Below are 17,435 nucleotides of genomic sequence, written 5' to 3' on the forward strand. Positions count from 1 at the left end.
CTGCAGCGGCCGCCCTGTCTCTGAAGAGCTTCTTCGCCATGCCTCAGCTGCAGCGCCTGGCCGGCTACCGGTGAGCGAGTGAGCGGGGCTGGGTTTGTGTTGAGCTGCGGAGCTGTGCACCGACACCTGCTCTCTGTCCGTCCTGTCCCCTGACACTACCCTGCTCTCTCTCTGTCCGTCCTGTCCCCTATCACTACCCTGCTCTGTCTGTCCATCTGTCCATCCTGTCCTCTATCACTACCCTGCTCTCTGTCCTGTGCCTTATCACTACCCTGCTGTCTGTCCATCCTGTCCCCTATGACTACCCTGCTCTCTCTGTCTGTCCACCTGTCTGCCCTGTCCCCTATCACTACCCTGCTCTCTCTGTCCGTCTGTCCGTCCTGTCCCCTATCACTACCCTGCTCTCTCTCTTCACAGGAGCAAGATGTCCTTCTGTGGCAGCACCATGAGTGACTCCATCGCCCTGGTCAACGCGTTTAAGGTTCGTGTCTGAGGGGGCGATCCGTCCGGGTTTGTTTTAAAGGGAACAGTCTTACACCTCCCTTTCGCTCTGTCTTCAGGCCTGGCGGTCCTTCAGGAGCAAAGGGGAGCTGAGGCAACCAAAGGCAAGTCCCGATTGTTATCCACGGGTGTGTTGAACAGTGGGGGGGTGTTGCGTCTCTCCGGCTCGGGTGGGTTTCAGCTCGATGAACGCCGTGTTTGTGTTTCGCAGGACGAGCTGGAATGGGGCAAAGCCAACTTCATCCAAATCAAGAGAATCCGAGAGGTACTGAGAGAAAGAGTGAGTGTGAGTGTTAGAGGGAGAGGGAGAGAGAGCGAGAGAGTGTGAGAGGGAGAGAGAGAGTGAGAGAGGGAGGGAGAGAGAGTCTCTGCCATGACGCATGTCCGTGTGCCTCAGGCGGCCGAGCTGGTCCAGGACCTGAGGAAGCGCGTGGCGCAGTTCAACATGCACGTCAGTGACGCCCCCCCGCCCTCGGACTACGAGTCCACACACCTGCACAGCTTCATCCTGCAGGTCAGGACCGTCCTTTCACACTCGGAGAGCCGCTGGAGGGGTCGCTGCAGGGGTCCCTCTCTCTCTCTATCTCTCTCTCTCTCTCTCAGATCGTTATCGCTGGAGCTTTCTACCCCAATTATTTCTCCCTCGGGGTCATAGATGAAGAAATCGCCTCCAAGGAGCTGTCTGGCCACGACCCGAAGACCACCGTCCTGGTACGCGGCTCGGGACCCTGTCCGAGGGGGAGCTGGGGGGCGCCGTCGCGCTGTGCCCGGAGGAAGAGATCCTTCCCGGGTTGACGGACGCACATTGTGTGTTTGTGTGTTTGTTCCCCAGCTGAGGAACATCCCCCCCTACGGGTTCCTGTACTACAAGCAGCTGCAGTCCCTGTTCCGGCAGTGCGGCCAGGTGAAGGCCATTGCGTTCGACTGCTCCAGGTGAGGCCGGGGAGAGGGAGGGAGAGAGAGAGGGAGACGGACGGTGGAGAGGGAAAGAGATGGAGGGAGGGAGGGAGGGAGGGGGAAAGAGATGGAGGGAGGGAGGGAGGGGGAGAGGGAAAGAGATGGAGGGAGGGAGGGAGGGAGGGGGAAAGAGATGGAGGGAGGGAGGGAGGGGGAGAGGGAAAGAGATGGAGGGAGGGAGGGAGGGGGAGAGGGAAAGAGATGGAGGGAGGGAGGGAGGGAGGGAGGGGGAGAGGGAAAGAGATGGAGGGAGGGAGGGGGAGAGGGAAAGAGATGGAGGGAGGAAGGAGACTGAGGGTGATGGAGGGAGGAAGGAGAAGGAGGAGAGGAGTGACGGCGTGTGTGTGTCCCCTGCAGGGCGTACGTGGAGTTCTTCCGCAGCTACGTGAAGGGGGGGGGCGTGCTGCCAGAGGTGGTGCTGGCGCTGCGGCTCTCTCTGCTCCGGATGCCGCTGGAGCTGGCGGTGCACCCCACCGAGGTGGTGGAGCTGAGGGCCGGGCCGCGCACCGTGTCCCCCCTGAGACACGCCAGGTACCGGCCACCGACACGCACCCACACTGACGCGCACTGACACTCTCGCACACGCACTTCAGCTCCCAGACCTGTCAATCCCACACTGACGAGCCCCGGCGCTCCGGCATCGCTCCTCTCGGCACTGCTGCGTCGCCCCCTCGACCATGAAGCAAACGGACCGTGAGATCCGCAGAGACGGGCTTTCAGTCAGTGCCGGGTCGGGGGGTCCCCAGGGCCGAGGGACGCAGTCAGAGTGCGTTACTGGCTCGACCGGCTGAGGCCCGGGCAGGTGCACCTGAGAGCAGCAGAGCACCGTGTCCAGGGGCCCTGTCAGAGCCGTCCCCCCCACTCTGCCGGACCAGACTCCAGAGCGCCGTCATGTCTCCTGTCTCTGACTGATACAGCTGGACGGGTCGGCACTCTCGGTGAACCTCCTGTAGTCTCGGAGAAGTTGGCTTTGAAAGCGAGACGCTCGGGAGACGCCGCGGTCATGTCCTGGGAGCCGACGGGAATCGGAATAATTTGAGTTTAAATCTACTGGGCTTTTTTTGTTTGTTTGATTTATTTAGTTTTGTTTCGGTATTTAGGCCTTTAAAATCCAAATCACCGGCTCAGTCTCAGTGAGCTCTCTGTCTTAGGGTCAATGTGGACTTCCAGAACCAGAGCGTCTATCCCGTGGGCATCCTGAGCAGCTCCATTGACCCGGCCCAGCTGCCTTCCAACGCCGTCTTCATCGTCAACATCACCGAGGTACCGCCGCCCCGCCGCATGGCACCATTGCACGGCACCAACTCACACCGCATCCCCGAGGATCATGGGAAATGGACGGATGGAATAGAAACCACAGTATGAGACCAGATCGGTGACCCGCCCCACGCCGTCTCTCTGTGCAGGTGGTGGAGGTCGGCCACTTCTGGGGCTACCGGGCGGACGAGGGCAGCATGGCCAAGCAGCGTGGCCTGACGGAGGAGTTGAACCAGCGGGAGCTGAAGCCGGTGTCGGTATCCCTGTACCCCAACCTGCTGTGCCTGGCGCCCTTCACCGAGGCCGAGGAGAGCCGCTACTACCGGGCCAAGATCCTGCAGGTGTGGAGCAGCACGGCAGAGGTGAGCCGGCCGGACCGTCGCCCCGGTGCCGCCTCGTGCCGAGTTGTGCCGATGAGTAATACATCGTTTAACAGGTGTTCTTCGTCGACTACGGGAATACGACCCAGGTGAGCTGCAGCGCTCTGAGGGACCTGCCGGCCGAGTTGCTGTCCACCCCCTTCCAGGTACCGCTGGGCAGGGGGGCGGTCTGGGACCCTGACACCGGACCCCTCCCTACCCAATATTACCCGAGTCCGCTTTCCCTACTTTCTGTCGAGAGAGTGTGTGTGTGTGTGTGTCTGGGATGGGTGAATGTTTCCTGTGTTTAACATCCCTGTGTGGTTTTGTGTGTGTGTTTGTGTGTGCGTGCATCTGACTGCTGTATTTGGTGTGCGGTCCACCTGCGCAGGCCCAGGAGTTCCAGCTGTGCAAGCTGCGTCCGTCTGCGCAGTCGCTCATCCTGGGCGACCAGTGGAGCAGCACGGCGCGGAACCGCTTCGTCACGCTGGTGAGCGGCCACACGCTCATCGTCACGCTCTTTTCCATCCTGCACGGCGTCATGCGTGTCGAGCTCTCCATCAACACGGACACGGACGCCAGCATCAACGTGGCCGACATCCTGGTGCGGGAGGGCCACGCCCAGCCCGCCGAGGAGAGCTTCGAGTCCCAGGTACCGCGCTCGCCTCCGTCCATCTGCGATGGGGGGGTTGTGAACGTGCCGGCGGGGGTCCCTGACCGTCCGAGTGCTGTCCCCCCCCCCCCCCCCCCCGCAGCAGAGCCACGAGGTCCTGATGTCGATGTACAGGGACCTGCAGGAGGGGACCTTCATGGCCAATGCCACCAGCACATCCTGGAAGACCCAGAAGGAGCAGGAGAAGCAGCTGATCGACAGCCTGCTGGAGGGCTTCTCCAAGAGCCCCTCCACCTCCCTGAAGTACAAGGTACGGGGGCCCCCAGCAGAAACTAGCTCTCGCGGTTTGTTCAGGTTTTTCTTTTCAGGGGACGATCGGTAGGACTTCAGGCCGTGCTGAGTGCGTGTAAGAGTGTGTGTGTGTGTGTGAGGGTGCGTGCTCACCACTTAGTTCACAAACAACAAAGCTGCAGTATTCGCAATGCAACTATTCTCCCTTCTCGATGTCCTGCACAACAGCGCCCTCTGTTGCCGCCCACGGGAGCCGCGCTGTGTCTGTGGCTCTACACTGTTGTGCGCTCGCTGTCTGCTGTAGCTGTGTGTTGCCTTACACTGCAGTTGTGTGCGTTTGCTCTGGGTGTTGCTGTGCATCTGAGTCTGAGTGTTGTCCCTCGTGTCGCAGGTCCCCTTGCACGGCCCCTCCAGCCCCCACAGGCTCACCTTCCACAGCATGAGCAGCCTCACGCACTGCAAGTGAGTCACGGCCGCAGCCTCTACTCTGCACAAAGGCCAGGATACTGGTGTGTGTGTGTGTGTGTGTGTGTGTGTGTGTGTGTGTGTAATGGGTTCAGATCAGAGGTTTGTGTTTCTGGCCAATGATCTCTCTTGGGATGTTTATAATTACATAATGGTAACTAATTAATAGCGTGTAAGCATGTGCATCTGTGTGTGACGGGCGTGGAAGCGGGCGAGTCTGTGTGTGACGGGCATGTAAGCGGGCGCGTCTGTGTGTGACGGGCGTGTCCTGCAGGTCAGTGCTTATCGAGAAGGACAGTATCAACTCCATGACCGTGAACATCACACCGGAGGACCGGCACCAGAGGATGCTGGCTGCAGCGGCCGTGTCGGTCAACAGCTCCGGTAAGAACAACCCCCCCACCCCCGAAACCCTCACCCTGACCGCCGCACACCCCCTCACACTGCCACACGGCTCTGTGCGCACCTGGATCGGACGCCAGAGACTGAGACCACAACGTCACCATACTGTCAGCACAGTTTCACCAACTGAAGTGCCCTGTTCAGCCGAAAAACAGACGGGCGTCTTCAGTGACGGGACTGATGAGACGCCCGATCTCCGCCTCGTCCTGTCCTACTGTGCCGGGCTCAGGGTCTCGTCTGTCCCCACAGGCACCTGCATCCTGCTGAAGGAGACGACGCTGCTGCCTGCCGTGCCCGGCCTGCCCGCCCTGGTGACTATGATCTTCACCCCTGTCATGGAGCTGCGGTGAGTGTGTTTGCCGAGTCCCCCCGACATAGCGCCGCCCGTAACGCACAGCACGGGGCTGATGTCACACGGCTTGCGTTGCCCGTCTCCCGCAGGACGGACGAGGACCGGACGCGCTTCACCGGCGCCCTCTGTGGTCTGGGCTGGAACGGCACCACGCAGGCCGGCCTGCTGCCCGAGCACGACCTGGAGGTCACCTTCGACGTGGGCTTCGACGTAGAGGACATCACTGAGGTGACGCCGCCCTCCCGAGCCCCCCACCCCGCCCCGCCTCGGCCCGGGGTCATATAGCGCCTTTTCACCGAGCGTTTCCCCTGCAGATCAACGCCCTGAGAGCAGCCGTGAACCGGCTGGCCTGCGAGGGGCCCAACGGTCTGCTGCACCTGGGGGCCCAGAGGATCGCTCAGCTGCAGGAGGACGTGCGCCAGAGACTGCTGCGGTGGGACAGGGGACAGCGGGGGTGCGGGGGGTGCTGTCCTCCTGTGTGTGTGTGTTTTATTTCTGTTCATCGTATTGTTTGGATACATATCGTTTCAAATCAATCACAAAACGGCCTTGAGAGGAAAACAAACTCCCTCCTCATTGCTCTCAGGACCCCTCAGGTCAGACGCGCAGGCGGCCGGGCAGCTGCCTGAGAGGACCGTTTTTTCAGTCTGTGCTCGGGGACCCCCGTGTGCTCAGCGTGTTTGTGATGTTGTCGCTGTGTTTCAGGTTGTTCACGAAGTCCCCGGCCCGAGAGCCTGTTGTACCGCTGTACTACGACAAACCCAACAAGTGGAATCAGGTGAGTTTCACACGTGGTGCCCCCTGGAGATGGGGGACAGAGGGAAACTGAGAGGGACAGGGGGGACAGAGGGAGACGGAGAGAGAGGGGGACAGAGGAGGGGGGATAGAGGGGGAGACGGAGAAAGAGAGGGACAGAGACTGAGAGGAGGGACAGAGGGAGGCTGACAGAGAGGGCGAGCCCCGGGGCGCTGACCCGTCTATGTCCCTGGCAGGTGGATGTCAGTCACAAGATGGAGCTGGTGCAGAAGGACAAGGAGGGCAAGAGCAAGGGCGTCCTGTACCAGCTGCACCCCATCACGCTGCTCAACATGTGAGCAACACGCACGCCCCCACAGGGGACGCGGAGCCGCCGGCGACCCGAGCCCGTTGTTCTGGGCTGGTTTCTGTTCGACATGAAAGGCCCGCAGGAAGAGGCCGTGTTTTTGGTTGTGGTTCTATAGGTTTTTGTTCTTTGTCTCGCCAGCAGGGGGCGCTCTTTGTTCGGAATTAAATAACATTGCAGTGAAAGAGGATTGATTGCCTGTTTGTTTTTTTAACTAGCCGTGTAATTCTTAATTGAGCTTTTCTCTCTCACACACACACACACACACGTGTGCACCTCAGACATGCACACCCTCTCCCACACTACACAGATACACACAGACTCTTACAGACCCGTGTGAGCCACTGGGTGGGGGTCACTGACCTGTCACTCTCTCGCCGGGGTCCTCACATTCACCCAGAAGACGACAACGCTCGGCTGCAGGCGTGTGGACGGACCCCCGCCGGCCTAAACCTGCTCTTTCGTGGCTCTTGAAGGTGTGACGACAGCGTTTCACCACAGAGGCGCCACGCACCTGCCACTCGGCCCGTACAGTCCCACTCTGGCTGTGGAGACACCGCCTGCCCCCCTGGACTCCCCCAGCGTTTCTCTTTATTCAATCCGTCTCCGCGACCGACCGATTGATTAATTGATGTTCAATCTGCGTGACAACACTTTTTTATTGGGTTTGTTTTTAATGTGAGCCGGTACTTCCCCAATGATGCGAAAATAGAAAACGTTGTACATTTAGGAACATTTATTTTCGCATTCATTAATGAGTACATCATAGAAGTGCAGAGAGTTAAGAGTCCATGACCAATAAAGGAGAACTACATCGAACATTATTACAAGGCAGGTTAAACACGCCCCCCCGCCGCTTGAGTAGTTCAACAACAGTACCTAAAAACATGAGTTGTGTAGTTCCTTATAGTTATTACAAAACCAAATGCTACAGTTACCATATCTAATCAGTACATTGTTTCATTATCTTGTGCTGGAAAACACCGAAAAAAAACATTAGTCCACAATTCTATCTGTTGTATATTTATATATATATATATATAATAAAGAGAAGCCCCCCCCGGTTCCAGTGACAGAAGCAGTTTAAACTATCGCAGCAGAGCCCAGACAAGCCTTCGCCACAGACACAGTAAAACTCATCAGCACTGCTAAAGAAAAGTAGCCAAAAAAATTAAAAGACACTAAAAAGATATCAAATAGTATTACTCAAGACTCTCGACATCATGCACTTGATAAGCAACACAAAGAAAAACACCTAGGATTTTTTTTTTGTCTTGTTTTGTTCTGTTTCGCTTTATTTCCGTACGGTACGTTAGTGCGTGGGCGTGGCCAGCGAGATGCTCTAGGGCTAGAGAAACCCGGGGGGCGGGGCTTCTCCAGTGCTGCAAGGTTGGTTTTTATTTTTTCTTGTATTTTTGTGTGTTTGTTTTTAATACCAAGGTGCTGACAAATGGTAGGACGCTCCGGTAGAGTGTGGCTTCTTCGACCGCCATCCAGCGCTCGCCCTCTCTCCCGCTCCGGGGCGGACCAGGTTACTCCGCCTTTCTCTTCGCACCAGGGATTTTCGCTTGAATCCTATGGAGGAGGAGGGGAAGGAATTAACCGAATCCAAAGTTAGGACAAGTGTTCTGTGATGCTAACTGGACACTGGACTCTGGACACTGACTGGATGCTAATTGGACACTGACTGGACTCTGGACACTGGATGCTGACTGGACTCTGGACACTGGACTCTGACTGGACTCTGAACTCTGACTGGACTCTGGACACTGGATGCTGACTGGACTCTGGACACTGGATGCTGACTGGACTCTGAACTCTGACTGGACCCTAACTGCCACGCCAGCTGTGGAACTTACTTTGCCACCACGGAGTTGACGTGAGTCCTCACCAGCCCCAGGTACTGGTCGATCTGCGCCTGCGGGACCAAGAGAGAGACAGGTCACACACAGCACTGCGACGCCCGACACCGACCCGACATCAACACAGGCCCGAGATGTGCCCTCCTCTCCTGGACTAGAGCACTGGGTCAGTAAGCCCGCTGTTCTTCACATCGGACACGGGTAAATGTGGTGACCTGCAGTGGACTAGACTAGGGTTGGGTATTTGTCTCTCATCCCAGGGGCTGCTCAGCTCTGGTGCTGTCTGTCTGGGGATGATCAGACTGTACTCAATACATGTGATCGATGAACACGTACCTGGTATTTCTCATAGACCACCGGCATCGTGAACATGGACACCACGGCTGTGGAGAGAGAGTGTGGTTAGTGCGCTGGACTCAAAATCGTTCACTGTCCTCTCCTGCAGCTGGCAGGGTAAATACTTTTTTCCTCTCTATGTGATGTGTCTGGTGCTGTGGGCTGGAATAAGTGACGCTGTTGTGCGGTGACTGCGGCTCTGTGTGACAGAATGTGCCGTTTGTGTGTGGTGGGGTGGAGAGACTGCAAGGGCATGGCGTCCCGTGTCCAGAGCGCTGTGTCCCGGCTGTGTTTGCTCATTAATCATTGACCAGACAGGCGCAATGCTGGAAGCCAAGGCTGTGGACTTAAGATGCCATGACTGGAGGAATGGGGGAAAAACACACACACACACACACACACACACACAGAGACACACCCGCACAGACACACCCGCAGACAGACACACACACACACACACACACACACAGACAAACACACAGACACACACACACACACACACACACAGAGACACACACACACCTGCCCCCCCCCACCATGACAGCACTGTAATAAGGGGCAGCAGCTGAACTCTTAACTATATTGATGGTGCTAATTATCAATAACATAATGAGGCAGCTGATTATGGTGGAATTCCTGGTAACTATGGTGGTGCTGGAGAGAGAGAGGAGAGGAAGAGAGAGAGAGATCGGGAGGGACAGAGCAGGGGGGTGCTCACCCATGATCATCAGCGTCAGGCCGTTGAAGAGAGCTCCCACATACGTCAGCAACCACATGAGCACAGCGAACTGAAACACAAAACACACTGCGCTCTGAGAGACAGGCCGTGCCATGAACACGGCACACTGAAACACAACATGCTGCACAGGAGGACAGTGAGGACAGACTGACCTCGGTGAGAGTGGACAGGGACAGAGACTGACCTTTAGTGAGTCCACCAGGTCCTGCACCAGGAACAGCCGGCGCAGCTCCTTCAGTGTGTTGTTGACGTAGCTCTGGGCGTTGTCGGCATACTTCTGGATCTGCTCCTGAGACAGAGAGATCTCCACGTCCAGGTAGGACCTGCGCAGAGACACAGCAGAGAGCGGTTAGTCCGGATGGCCCGGTTATCTGACCAGCAGCCTGGCACGTCAGTATCCAGCATTCCCCTGCAGTGCGTCCTGCCAGCAGTGTGTCAGGTGACTCTGTTTATCACACCTGACACTCAAGGCACAGTTCAGGATAACACACACACACCCCGCCCCGACACTCACTTGAACGGGTGTCCCTCGTCAGTCTTCTGCACGGCCTGCAGCACGGACTTGTAGATCCGGAAGCTGATGGTGGCGGAGAGCGCGGCGAGGGCCAGGTAGGCGATCACGCTGACCACGCTGAACTGGGTGAGTGAGAAGAGCAGCAGCAGGACGCTGCCGAACAGGATGCCCGTCTGCTTCAGGTCGCGCCAGTACAGCAGGTCGATCGCTGGAACGGGCAGGAGAGACACGGCTTGGGTCAGTACGGGGCGACAGGGCATCGCCGAAACACACACAGACACAGACACACACACACGTGGTCCTGCAGAGTCACGGTACGGCCCTGTCCGGCAGGGGAAGCCAGTGTGAGCACCAGTCCTCTATGCTGATTACTCACCTGGGCTTTATCTATACAGTACAGCACCCGGCGCTGTCACACAACCCCCCCTGCCAGGACCACACGGCACCGCTGAACACGTGCCCCCCCCCAACACCGGCTCTCACGGCCATTAATAAGTGATCCCCACACCAACTTCCAAGGCCGGCAGCTCTCCTTGCTTCCGTCTCCAAGAGCCACAGAGAATATTCAGAGGACGCCCACCTGAGCTCCTCATTATTACCATTATTATTATAATCATGAAATTATGATTTTATCATCTTATTAATTATGACTGTATCCAAGGCAGCTGACACACACTCACACAACACTACCAGGTGTGGAAACATCACTATAACAAAACACAACTGGAAGAAACCGTGTGAGGTGCGCCGCTGCTGAAGGAGTCCTGCCCGCCCCCACGAAAAGCATGGAGGGATGCTGGGAAGGTCCCCTGTGTGTCTCACAATGCGTACTGCTTGCTGCTCTAATTTTAGCTCGGCGCACAGATAACAACTCCCCCCCACCCTACCCCCACAAACTCCTCCGTGCCAAACATGCTCCGGTGGATCGAGTGACAGGGGAAGGGCGTGGCAAAGGCCCGCTCTCCCCTCCAGCGCCGCGCTAGCATACCCCCCCCGGGGAAGTGCGCAGGTGCAGGTGCCCTGCCTGTGTCTCAAACACACATCAGCAGTGAGAATGGCTCAAGACATGAATCAATAAATACAGAATCCCAGTGAACAGAAGCCCACAGGACAGAAATACAGCGACAAACCGACCGTCGGAAACAAAGGAACAGCAACGCAGCACAGAAAACAGCTCCCAGATAAGAACATGCATCTCCCCTCTCAGCCTCAGTACAGCGAGCGCAGCCACACCGTGCCACAGCGTCTCAGACACACTCAGCACTCTCTCCCGATGCAAATCACACAGCCCAGTGCGTTGAGAAAACACGCATGCACACACATTAACACACTCACACTCACGCTGTGATATAACACAATCCCCGCAGCCCTCCCTGCCCCGAGCTCCGGCCGGCCGAGGGTAGGGGCAGCGGCTCGGAGCTGTACTGACCTGCGGCACCCATGGCTCGACAGAGGCAGCTGCTTTATTCCCAAACAAAGGAGCCGCTCTGGTGCTGCCTGTCTGCTGCCGGGGGTGGGAGGGGCTTTGTGTTTCAGACTCTCGCTTTGACTAATCATTGCAGGACTGGGGACGGCAGCCAAAAAGTTCCCCAGTGCTGTGAGCGCAGTGCCTACACTGAACACGAGGCAATGCTTGCAATCGCTCGCACACACACACACACACTGAAGTCAGGGCCCTGGATCTGGGTCCTCTGAGCAGAGTGTTGATTATGCTGGGAAAGGATCTTGTGGCCGTGACCCCGGCTCTCCACAGCCCAGCCCGTTCCGTCTTATAACCCTGTGGATGTGCCGTCTCGGGGTCCCCACAGAGGGACACAGTCTGGGACACAAGTCCCCCCATTAGGCCAGTAATACTAAGAGCTTAACTGAGTGTGTTAGGACCGCCTTTTAGAACTGGAGCAGCCGTTAATCTTCATCAAAGTGAAAGATCATCCTCGCGGTTTACAATCCAACACCCTGACGAAGGCCAGACACCAGGAGGGCTCGTGTCTCTGCTCTGTCACTGTTACTGTCCCTCGGCAGTAAATGACACTGGGTTCACATCAGTCTCTAGACAGTCTGAACACAGCGGCTGTCTGCACTTCTCTCGGGGCGCCACCATGAGCCAGAGGCACCTGGGAACACTGCTCTCACAAACACAGTCAATCAATCAGTTCCCCGCCCACAATCGATGGGAAAAACACAAACAGACATGCTGAGACACACGCCAACTGCATGACCTGCATCACACAGGAATACATGTAATGTACTGAGAAACCTGATAGACCAACCCTTACACTTTTCAACATATCACAGCTAACTACTCTGCTCTGCTCCAGAGACCCGAGAACCAAGATTCGGCTCGGAGTGCGTCGGGACGAGAGAGCGCTGGACCGGCCCGACGCCGTGGCTCTCCCCAGACGCCCCTCAGGAGCCCAGCTCTGGAGGACAACAGCGTCTGGGGATCCGTAACTGGCGAACACGGCCACGGGGGGTGTGGGGACCCTACGCCCACAAAGCCCACAGAGACAACAGCCTCCTTCAGGGTGCAGAGAAAGAGGCCGGGGGTGTCACGCGGGGCTCAGCTATGGGCCGCCACGCATTTCTCTGTGTCGCAGCTCCATTATCAGCGATTCGCCATAGATCCCGCTGCCGAGATCCCCTCCACACTGCGGCACCGATTGCATGCAAATCACTAAGCAACCAGACAGGTCAGCTCCACGGCAACAGGGATGCTTCTGAAGTGCCTGCTGCAGTTGCCATGGATACCGTAGTCAAATCCACACTGAAGCGGCTCAACGGCGCCGCCAGACGAGCCGGACGCCCAGCCGCGGAGCAAGCAATGGCTGTTACACATTATTACAGTCTGATTTTGGGTAAAAACACTTTGGCTCTTTCTCCTCCACTGGCACACTGAGTCCACGTCCCGGGATGGGAATAAGGGGGCAACACTAGGGAGCTGGAGATTTACAGGAACTGGAATGTTTTTAACAGCAGCAGGTTTATTCACGACCGGCGCACGTTAAAGAGACATCAAGAGCACAGCACACAATCCGACGGTAAAATCATCCACTACTGAAAAATCACCGCGAGAGCAGAACGCCCACAGGCTGAAATACGGTTTAGATATGACAACTGTGTCTGTGTCTCAAAGTAAGCACTCAAAAACAAAACCGGATCCAGTGAGGAAAGGAAAAGGAGTTGATTTGCATAAAAGCAATCGATACAAAGACGGCGCATTCCCCCCCGAGGCAAAGATCCCCAGCCTGGTACTGAAAACAGGGAATGAACAGAACAGATGCCATTTTCAGTTTGGAAGTTAAATCAATGATATTAGCAATGATTTCCCTTTGTTGTCATGCAAATATTTGGTCATGCTATGCTTTTAATTTGATTTCATGTGCGCTGACAGCAAAGCAGTGAAAAATGAACACATCTGACGTTGTTTCTGTAAATAAAACCCCGCTGGTGGATGCCTTTACAGCTGATAATAATGAGTCCGGTCTCGATACAGACACTGTGGTGTAAAAACACCTGACCTGATGCAGGTATATTCTGGGCGTGGCCGTTCATTTGGGACATGGACACAGACTGAGGATTTCAGATGAGATGTGAGGATGAGTAAAGCTGAAGCGTGAGCCGTGACTCAGTTTAACTCAGACGTAAACGGTATATGGGGTTGGGCGCAGTAACTGCATGTTACATCATGGACTCTTATTGGAAAACAAAAGTGCTGGAGGGAGGGGAACGGCCGTCATTTTAGAAAGGCTTAGTGGCCAAACCAGATCACAGCTCCCTGACAGAACACAGCCACACAGAGACGGACAGACGGGCGACAGACGGGCGGCAGGGAGACGTTCTCACTGAAACCCCTGCTGCCTCTGAAAGCCACGTCCTGTATGACTGGTTGAGCTCAACACACTCGTGTTTTTAAAGCTGGGACAACACTTCTGAGTTTGCACTGTGGGCATATTCAAAACATGCAAAAAGCCTTCAGTGCAACACACTCTGTTGTGATTCTTGTGGGTTGTTTTCTCCCAGTTCCTGAGGACCTGTGTGGGGTGGCAACCAGTTCTTCACACCAGTCCAGAGCTCTCTGCACTGTAAACGGTGTGAAGACCGAGCCGGGACAGAACAGCACCCGCACACTGGGACAAGAGTGCGTCTACCTGACCCGGGGTCCCGCTCAGGAGGAGTTCACCATCCTCGGCTCTCGCTGCGTGGAGAGATGGTGTCGCCATGCCTGCCCAGCAGAGACGCCGAAGCCGTGGGGTCGACTGTATCTTGACTCGAGCAGCGACGCTGCAGGGCTGTTATGCAACACTGAGCTCCCCAGGGGATACGAGGCTGGACGTGGTCAGAGCCACTCACAGCGGTGAGACAGGGAGCGAGGACGAACCGCCATCAGAGCAGCCGAGATGCGGCACCGTGGCTCGTCAGGACAATGGGGACGGAGGAGCATGCTCCGACTGAGCCAAGTTAATTAGGCAGGCTTTTTTAATTACAGTTTTAATCGCAGGTTTAATTATCGTGGGCTCTGTGCTCCAAAGGGAGCGAGACAGGATGCCCGAAGCCGATCTGCTCTTATTTACAACGGCTCTTTGTGTGGAGAGGCGTGTTCCTCCGGCGCCCCACGAAGCAACGAGAGGAGTGTGCTGATCGACCAGGAGTGATACGGGACCGGAGCACAGGAGGCAGACTGAGGATCTGCATAAACACAGATATGTAGATGAGTCTGTGAATTGATAGGGATACGGGGGGAGGGGGTTCCCTGCTCTGTGAACAAAGTGGTTCTGGGACAGCCAGAGCACGGGGTCAGAGGTCAGAGCTGTAACTGGTGTGGCAGGAAGGTGCATGTCAGCTCCCGAGAGAGTCACTGAGATGGATGAGAGGAAGAAAAAACCCTCTGAAAAATCAATAGCTCTGCCAATTGAAAATGTCAAAAGCTTCGTTGGCGGGGGGGCATCTACCTGTGCAGACCAGCCTCCCAGCCCACCTGCCCACTCCATGCCACAGCACTCAGGAGGAGCAGGGGTCCGAGATGCTGCCACGACAAACGCTAGAGGTGTGTGCGCCTGCGGTCGCGATTTAACCACACACGCACACGACCTGTCTCAGCGTGAGGGAGAGGAACAGCACACTCTGCACTTTGGAAAGCAGCCCACAGTCTGTAATCTGTCAATACCTGTCAAAGCAACGCTGACTAGTAAGACTTTTTACTCCCCTGCGTTGTCTGAGTATCCCACCCCCAGCCCTGCGGTTTCGGACAGCAAGGTCTCTCGGCCCTGGTATCGGTCTCACTGGCGCTCCTGGTCACCCCTGCTTCTCCGCACAGGACTGCCAGCGCCGGGGCGGCAGGGGGGCAGAGGGGCGACACGGTCCTGACACAAGGAGTTCCACAGAGCCGGTTCTGGGAAAGGAGGAGACGATCTTACAGGGGAAGATCTAATAGCAAGCGGAGCGGGCGGTGACTGGGTGCGAAATCCCTCAGAGCTACGGCAGTGAGTAATGGAGCCCCGGCCCAGAGAGGGGAAGATAGAAGCACACTGGATAAAAAAACAAACAAAAAGATGAACTCACAAAACCAAATATATATGTAAGTTAACCCAGTATATATATATTTTTGTCTTGCTCACAGTAAGCATCTGTATTCAGGTTCACATTTATTTACCACTGTATGCTCATACCCTGATGGCACAGCGCTCTCCTATGGGCACCTATGCCCTCACTGTGCCGTACCTCACTGGATCACGGGAACAGGGCGATACACCCAGATCAGTATTTCTACGGCGCGCCTGCTAGGGCAGCCCAGGGATAACTCAGGGTGCAGTACAGCACAGTGACGGCCTGTTACAACCACAGGAAAACACTGTCAATCAGTGGTACAGCCACAGTACGGTCATGTTAAAAGTGCCAAACCGCCTGTGGTAAACTTGCTTCAGCCCCAGTCCTGGAAGGCCGCCCATGACACAGAGTGGACCCCCAGGCCCTGTTCACTAGCTCCTCAGTCTACCATTCTTTGTAGACAGATGACGTAATCCCTCCCCCTCCTCTGGAATATTCCAGTCCACCTGCCCCCCCAACCACAACAACAAATCTGTAACCACAATATCAACAGTCAGCATGGCTCTACCCGCCACCTGTACCATGAAACAATCAAACAAACACTTAGCATGATGGTGCACACGGTGGTTTACAACACACCTGCTTTTGTGTAGCTTCAAGGCTATACAGCCAGGCACAGTGATAAGAGGGGGGGGGTAGAATAGACACAAGGAAAGAAACAATTTATGTTCGCAACCTCCCACATAAAGCAGCAGCACCATGACCTACTTAAAACATGGAGTGAGAACCGGAGGACGGGGCGACACCTGGCTTTTGGGAGCGTGATGGGGCGAAACAGTGACACCCGCCAGTTATCACAACCCCCCCATGCTGCCATCGCGCCTCCGGGACCCCCGCGCTCCCCTCCTGCTCGGGCATCCCGATACAGAGAGCTGCTGCAGAGCAATCCGGGCTTCGGTGTTGCATCAGGAATAAGCACGACCCTGACAAAAACACCATAGTCATCATCAATACTATCATGTTTTAAAATCGGTATGGCCATCGTGTCCCTCGGCAGTGTCCCGTCTTGGGAAATGGATTAACAGGGTTCGCCACCGACAACGAAGAGGGGGCCAAAAAAAACACAAAGAGAAATAAATGGTGGCTTTTATTTATTTATTTATTTCTCATTCCTTTGTGTTCCCTCCAGGCACGCGAATAACAATGGGAAATGCACAGACCTGCTCCCGACACAGCCATATTGATGCCTCCGCCGGCGAGCCGCTCTACAGAATATTCTAACCACAGGGCTGGACTCACTGGGGTGACTGGGGAGAGTCCGAGACCACGAGAGAGAGAGGGAGAGAGAGGCGGGGGGGGCAGAGAGGGAGCCAGTGCAGCTCAAGGTTTGGGTTTTGGCCGTGCCGTCGGTCAGGCTTGGAAACGTGTCGCCCACTCTGCGTCCTCACAGCCCTGGCAGCAGCGCAACCCAAGAGCCACTCAGCCTGTCAGCCGCTGAACCAGAAACAAAACAACATGGCTGTGAGAGGGAAGCATCGCAGGCAGGCAGGGAAGGTAGCCACACCCCACAGCACAAGGAGGTGTTTTTGTCTCTCTCTCTCCCTCTCTCTCTCTCTCCCCCCCCTCTCTATAGCTCGCCACCACCAATAAACATGACAAGCCAGACACAAAGGCAGCCCGGCGGAGTCCGCGGGGACGCAGAGGCGGGATGTTTTTCTCCACTGTCAGGTGCCATTGTTACTCTTCGTCTTAATTTCTCATAAAAAAATTAAAGTATTATACCGGCGCTAGCAAATGGGGGGGGGGGGGCGCAGTATCGCTGAATGCTGCACAGAAATATGACTCTCTCTCCTCTCCCCCCCCCACCCCATCCTCTAGCCCATGAAGAGGCTGCTAACAGACCGGTGAGGCAGAGAAGGGTGTGTCCCTGAGCTCGCGTGGCTCTGCATCCCCAGCACCTCGTCTCCCTGTCCCACACGGCACAGCCCGGCACCACTGAGCCCGGCACAGCGATCACCTCCCCAGCCTCGACACAACGGCGGTGGCGACAACCCACGAGCGTGACAACCACCACCACTGCCGCAACAATGCCAGTTGAAAGCAGGAGCCGGGCTGCCAGGAAGGACCGGCAACAACAACAA

General features: G+C 56.2%; 2 protein-coding genes across 6 annotated transcripts in view; one reads left to right on the forward strand and one right to left on the reverse strand.

Annotated features, from left to right (window-relative positions):
* tdrd9 (tudor domain containing 9) overlaps nucleotides 1–6,487 on the forward strand; it is a 28,015-nt gene extending 21,528 nt beyond the window's left edge. The window contains exons 19-38 of the mRNA XM_066694388.1: nucleotides 7–70; nucleotides 418–481; nucleotides 561–605; nucleotides 713–766; nucleotides 899–1,015; nucleotides 1,105–1,212; nucleotides 1,334–1,434; nucleotides 1,816–1,989; nucleotides 2,610–2,721; nucleotides 2,865–3,077; nucleotides 3,152–3,241; nucleotides 3,466–3,726; nucleotides 3,830–3,997; nucleotides 4,370–4,440; nucleotides 4,718–4,827; nucleotides 5,095–5,191; nucleotides 5,287–5,425; nucleotides 5,512–5,630; nucleotides 5,903–5,975; nucleotides 6,190–6,487. Of these exons, the coding sequence (XP_066550485.1) occupies nucleotides 7–70; nucleotides 418–481; nucleotides 561–605; nucleotides 713–766; nucleotides 899–1,015; nucleotides 1,105–1,212; nucleotides 1,334–1,434; nucleotides 1,816–1,989; nucleotides 2,610–2,721; nucleotides 2,865–3,077; nucleotides 3,152–3,241; nucleotides 3,466–3,726; nucleotides 3,830–3,997; nucleotides 4,370–4,440; nucleotides 4,718–4,827; nucleotides 5,095–5,191; nucleotides 5,287–5,425; nucleotides 5,512–5,630; nucleotides 5,903–5,975; nucleotides 6,190–6,291 (2,282 nt within the window). The 3' untranslated portion in view covers nucleotides 6,292–6,487. The remainder of the gene's footprint in view (nucleotides 1–6; nucleotides 71–417; nucleotides 482–560; nucleotides 606–712; nucleotides 767–898; nucleotides 1,016–1,104; nucleotides 1,213–1,333; nucleotides 1,435–1,815; nucleotides 1,990–2,609; nucleotides 2,722–2,864; nucleotides 3,078–3,151; nucleotides 3,242–3,465; nucleotides 3,727–3,829; nucleotides 3,998–4,369; nucleotides 4,441–4,717; nucleotides 4,828–5,094; nucleotides 5,192–5,286; nucleotides 5,426–5,511; nucleotides 5,631–5,902; nucleotides 5,976–6,189) is intronic.
* A 453-nt stretch (nucleotides 6,488–6,940) lies between these two features.
* Nucleotides 6,941–17,435, reverse strand: part of rtn1a (reticulon 1a) — a 48,279-nt gene continuing 37,784 nt past the window's right edge. For 3 of the 5 annotated variants that reach the window (XM_066694268.1, XM_066694269.1, XM_066694270.1), the window contains 6 exons: nucleotides 9,751–9,958; nucleotides 9,421–9,559; nucleotides 9,216–9,285; nucleotides 8,498–8,544; nucleotides 8,159–8,217; nucleotides 6,941–7,874 (listed from right to left, as the gene is read on the reverse strand). In XM_066694268.1, coding sequence (XP_066550365.1) covers nucleotides 7,832–7,874; nucleotides 8,159–8,217; nucleotides 8,498–8,544; nucleotides 9,216–9,285; nucleotides 9,421–9,559; nucleotides 9,751–9,958 — 566 coding nt within the window. In that variant the 3' untranslated portion in view covers nucleotides 6,941–7,831. Of the gene's footprint in view, nucleotides 7,875–8,158; nucleotides 8,218–8,497; nucleotides 8,545–9,215; nucleotides 9,286–9,420; nucleotides 9,560–9,750; nucleotides 9,959–11,179; nucleotides 11,285–16,514; nucleotides 16,549–17,435 lie in introns of those variants that run through there. The other 2 variants (XM_066694271.1, XM_066694272.1) reach the window with 2 other exon arrangements.

This window comes from Amia ocellicauda, chromosome 21 (genome assembly GCF_036373705.1).
Source record: "Amia ocellicauda isolate fAmiCal2 chromosome 21, fAmiCal2.hap1, whole genome shotgun sequence".
NCBI classification, from domain to species: Eukaryota; Metazoa; Chordata; class Actinopteri; order Amiiformes; family Amiidae; genus Amia; species Amia ocellicauda.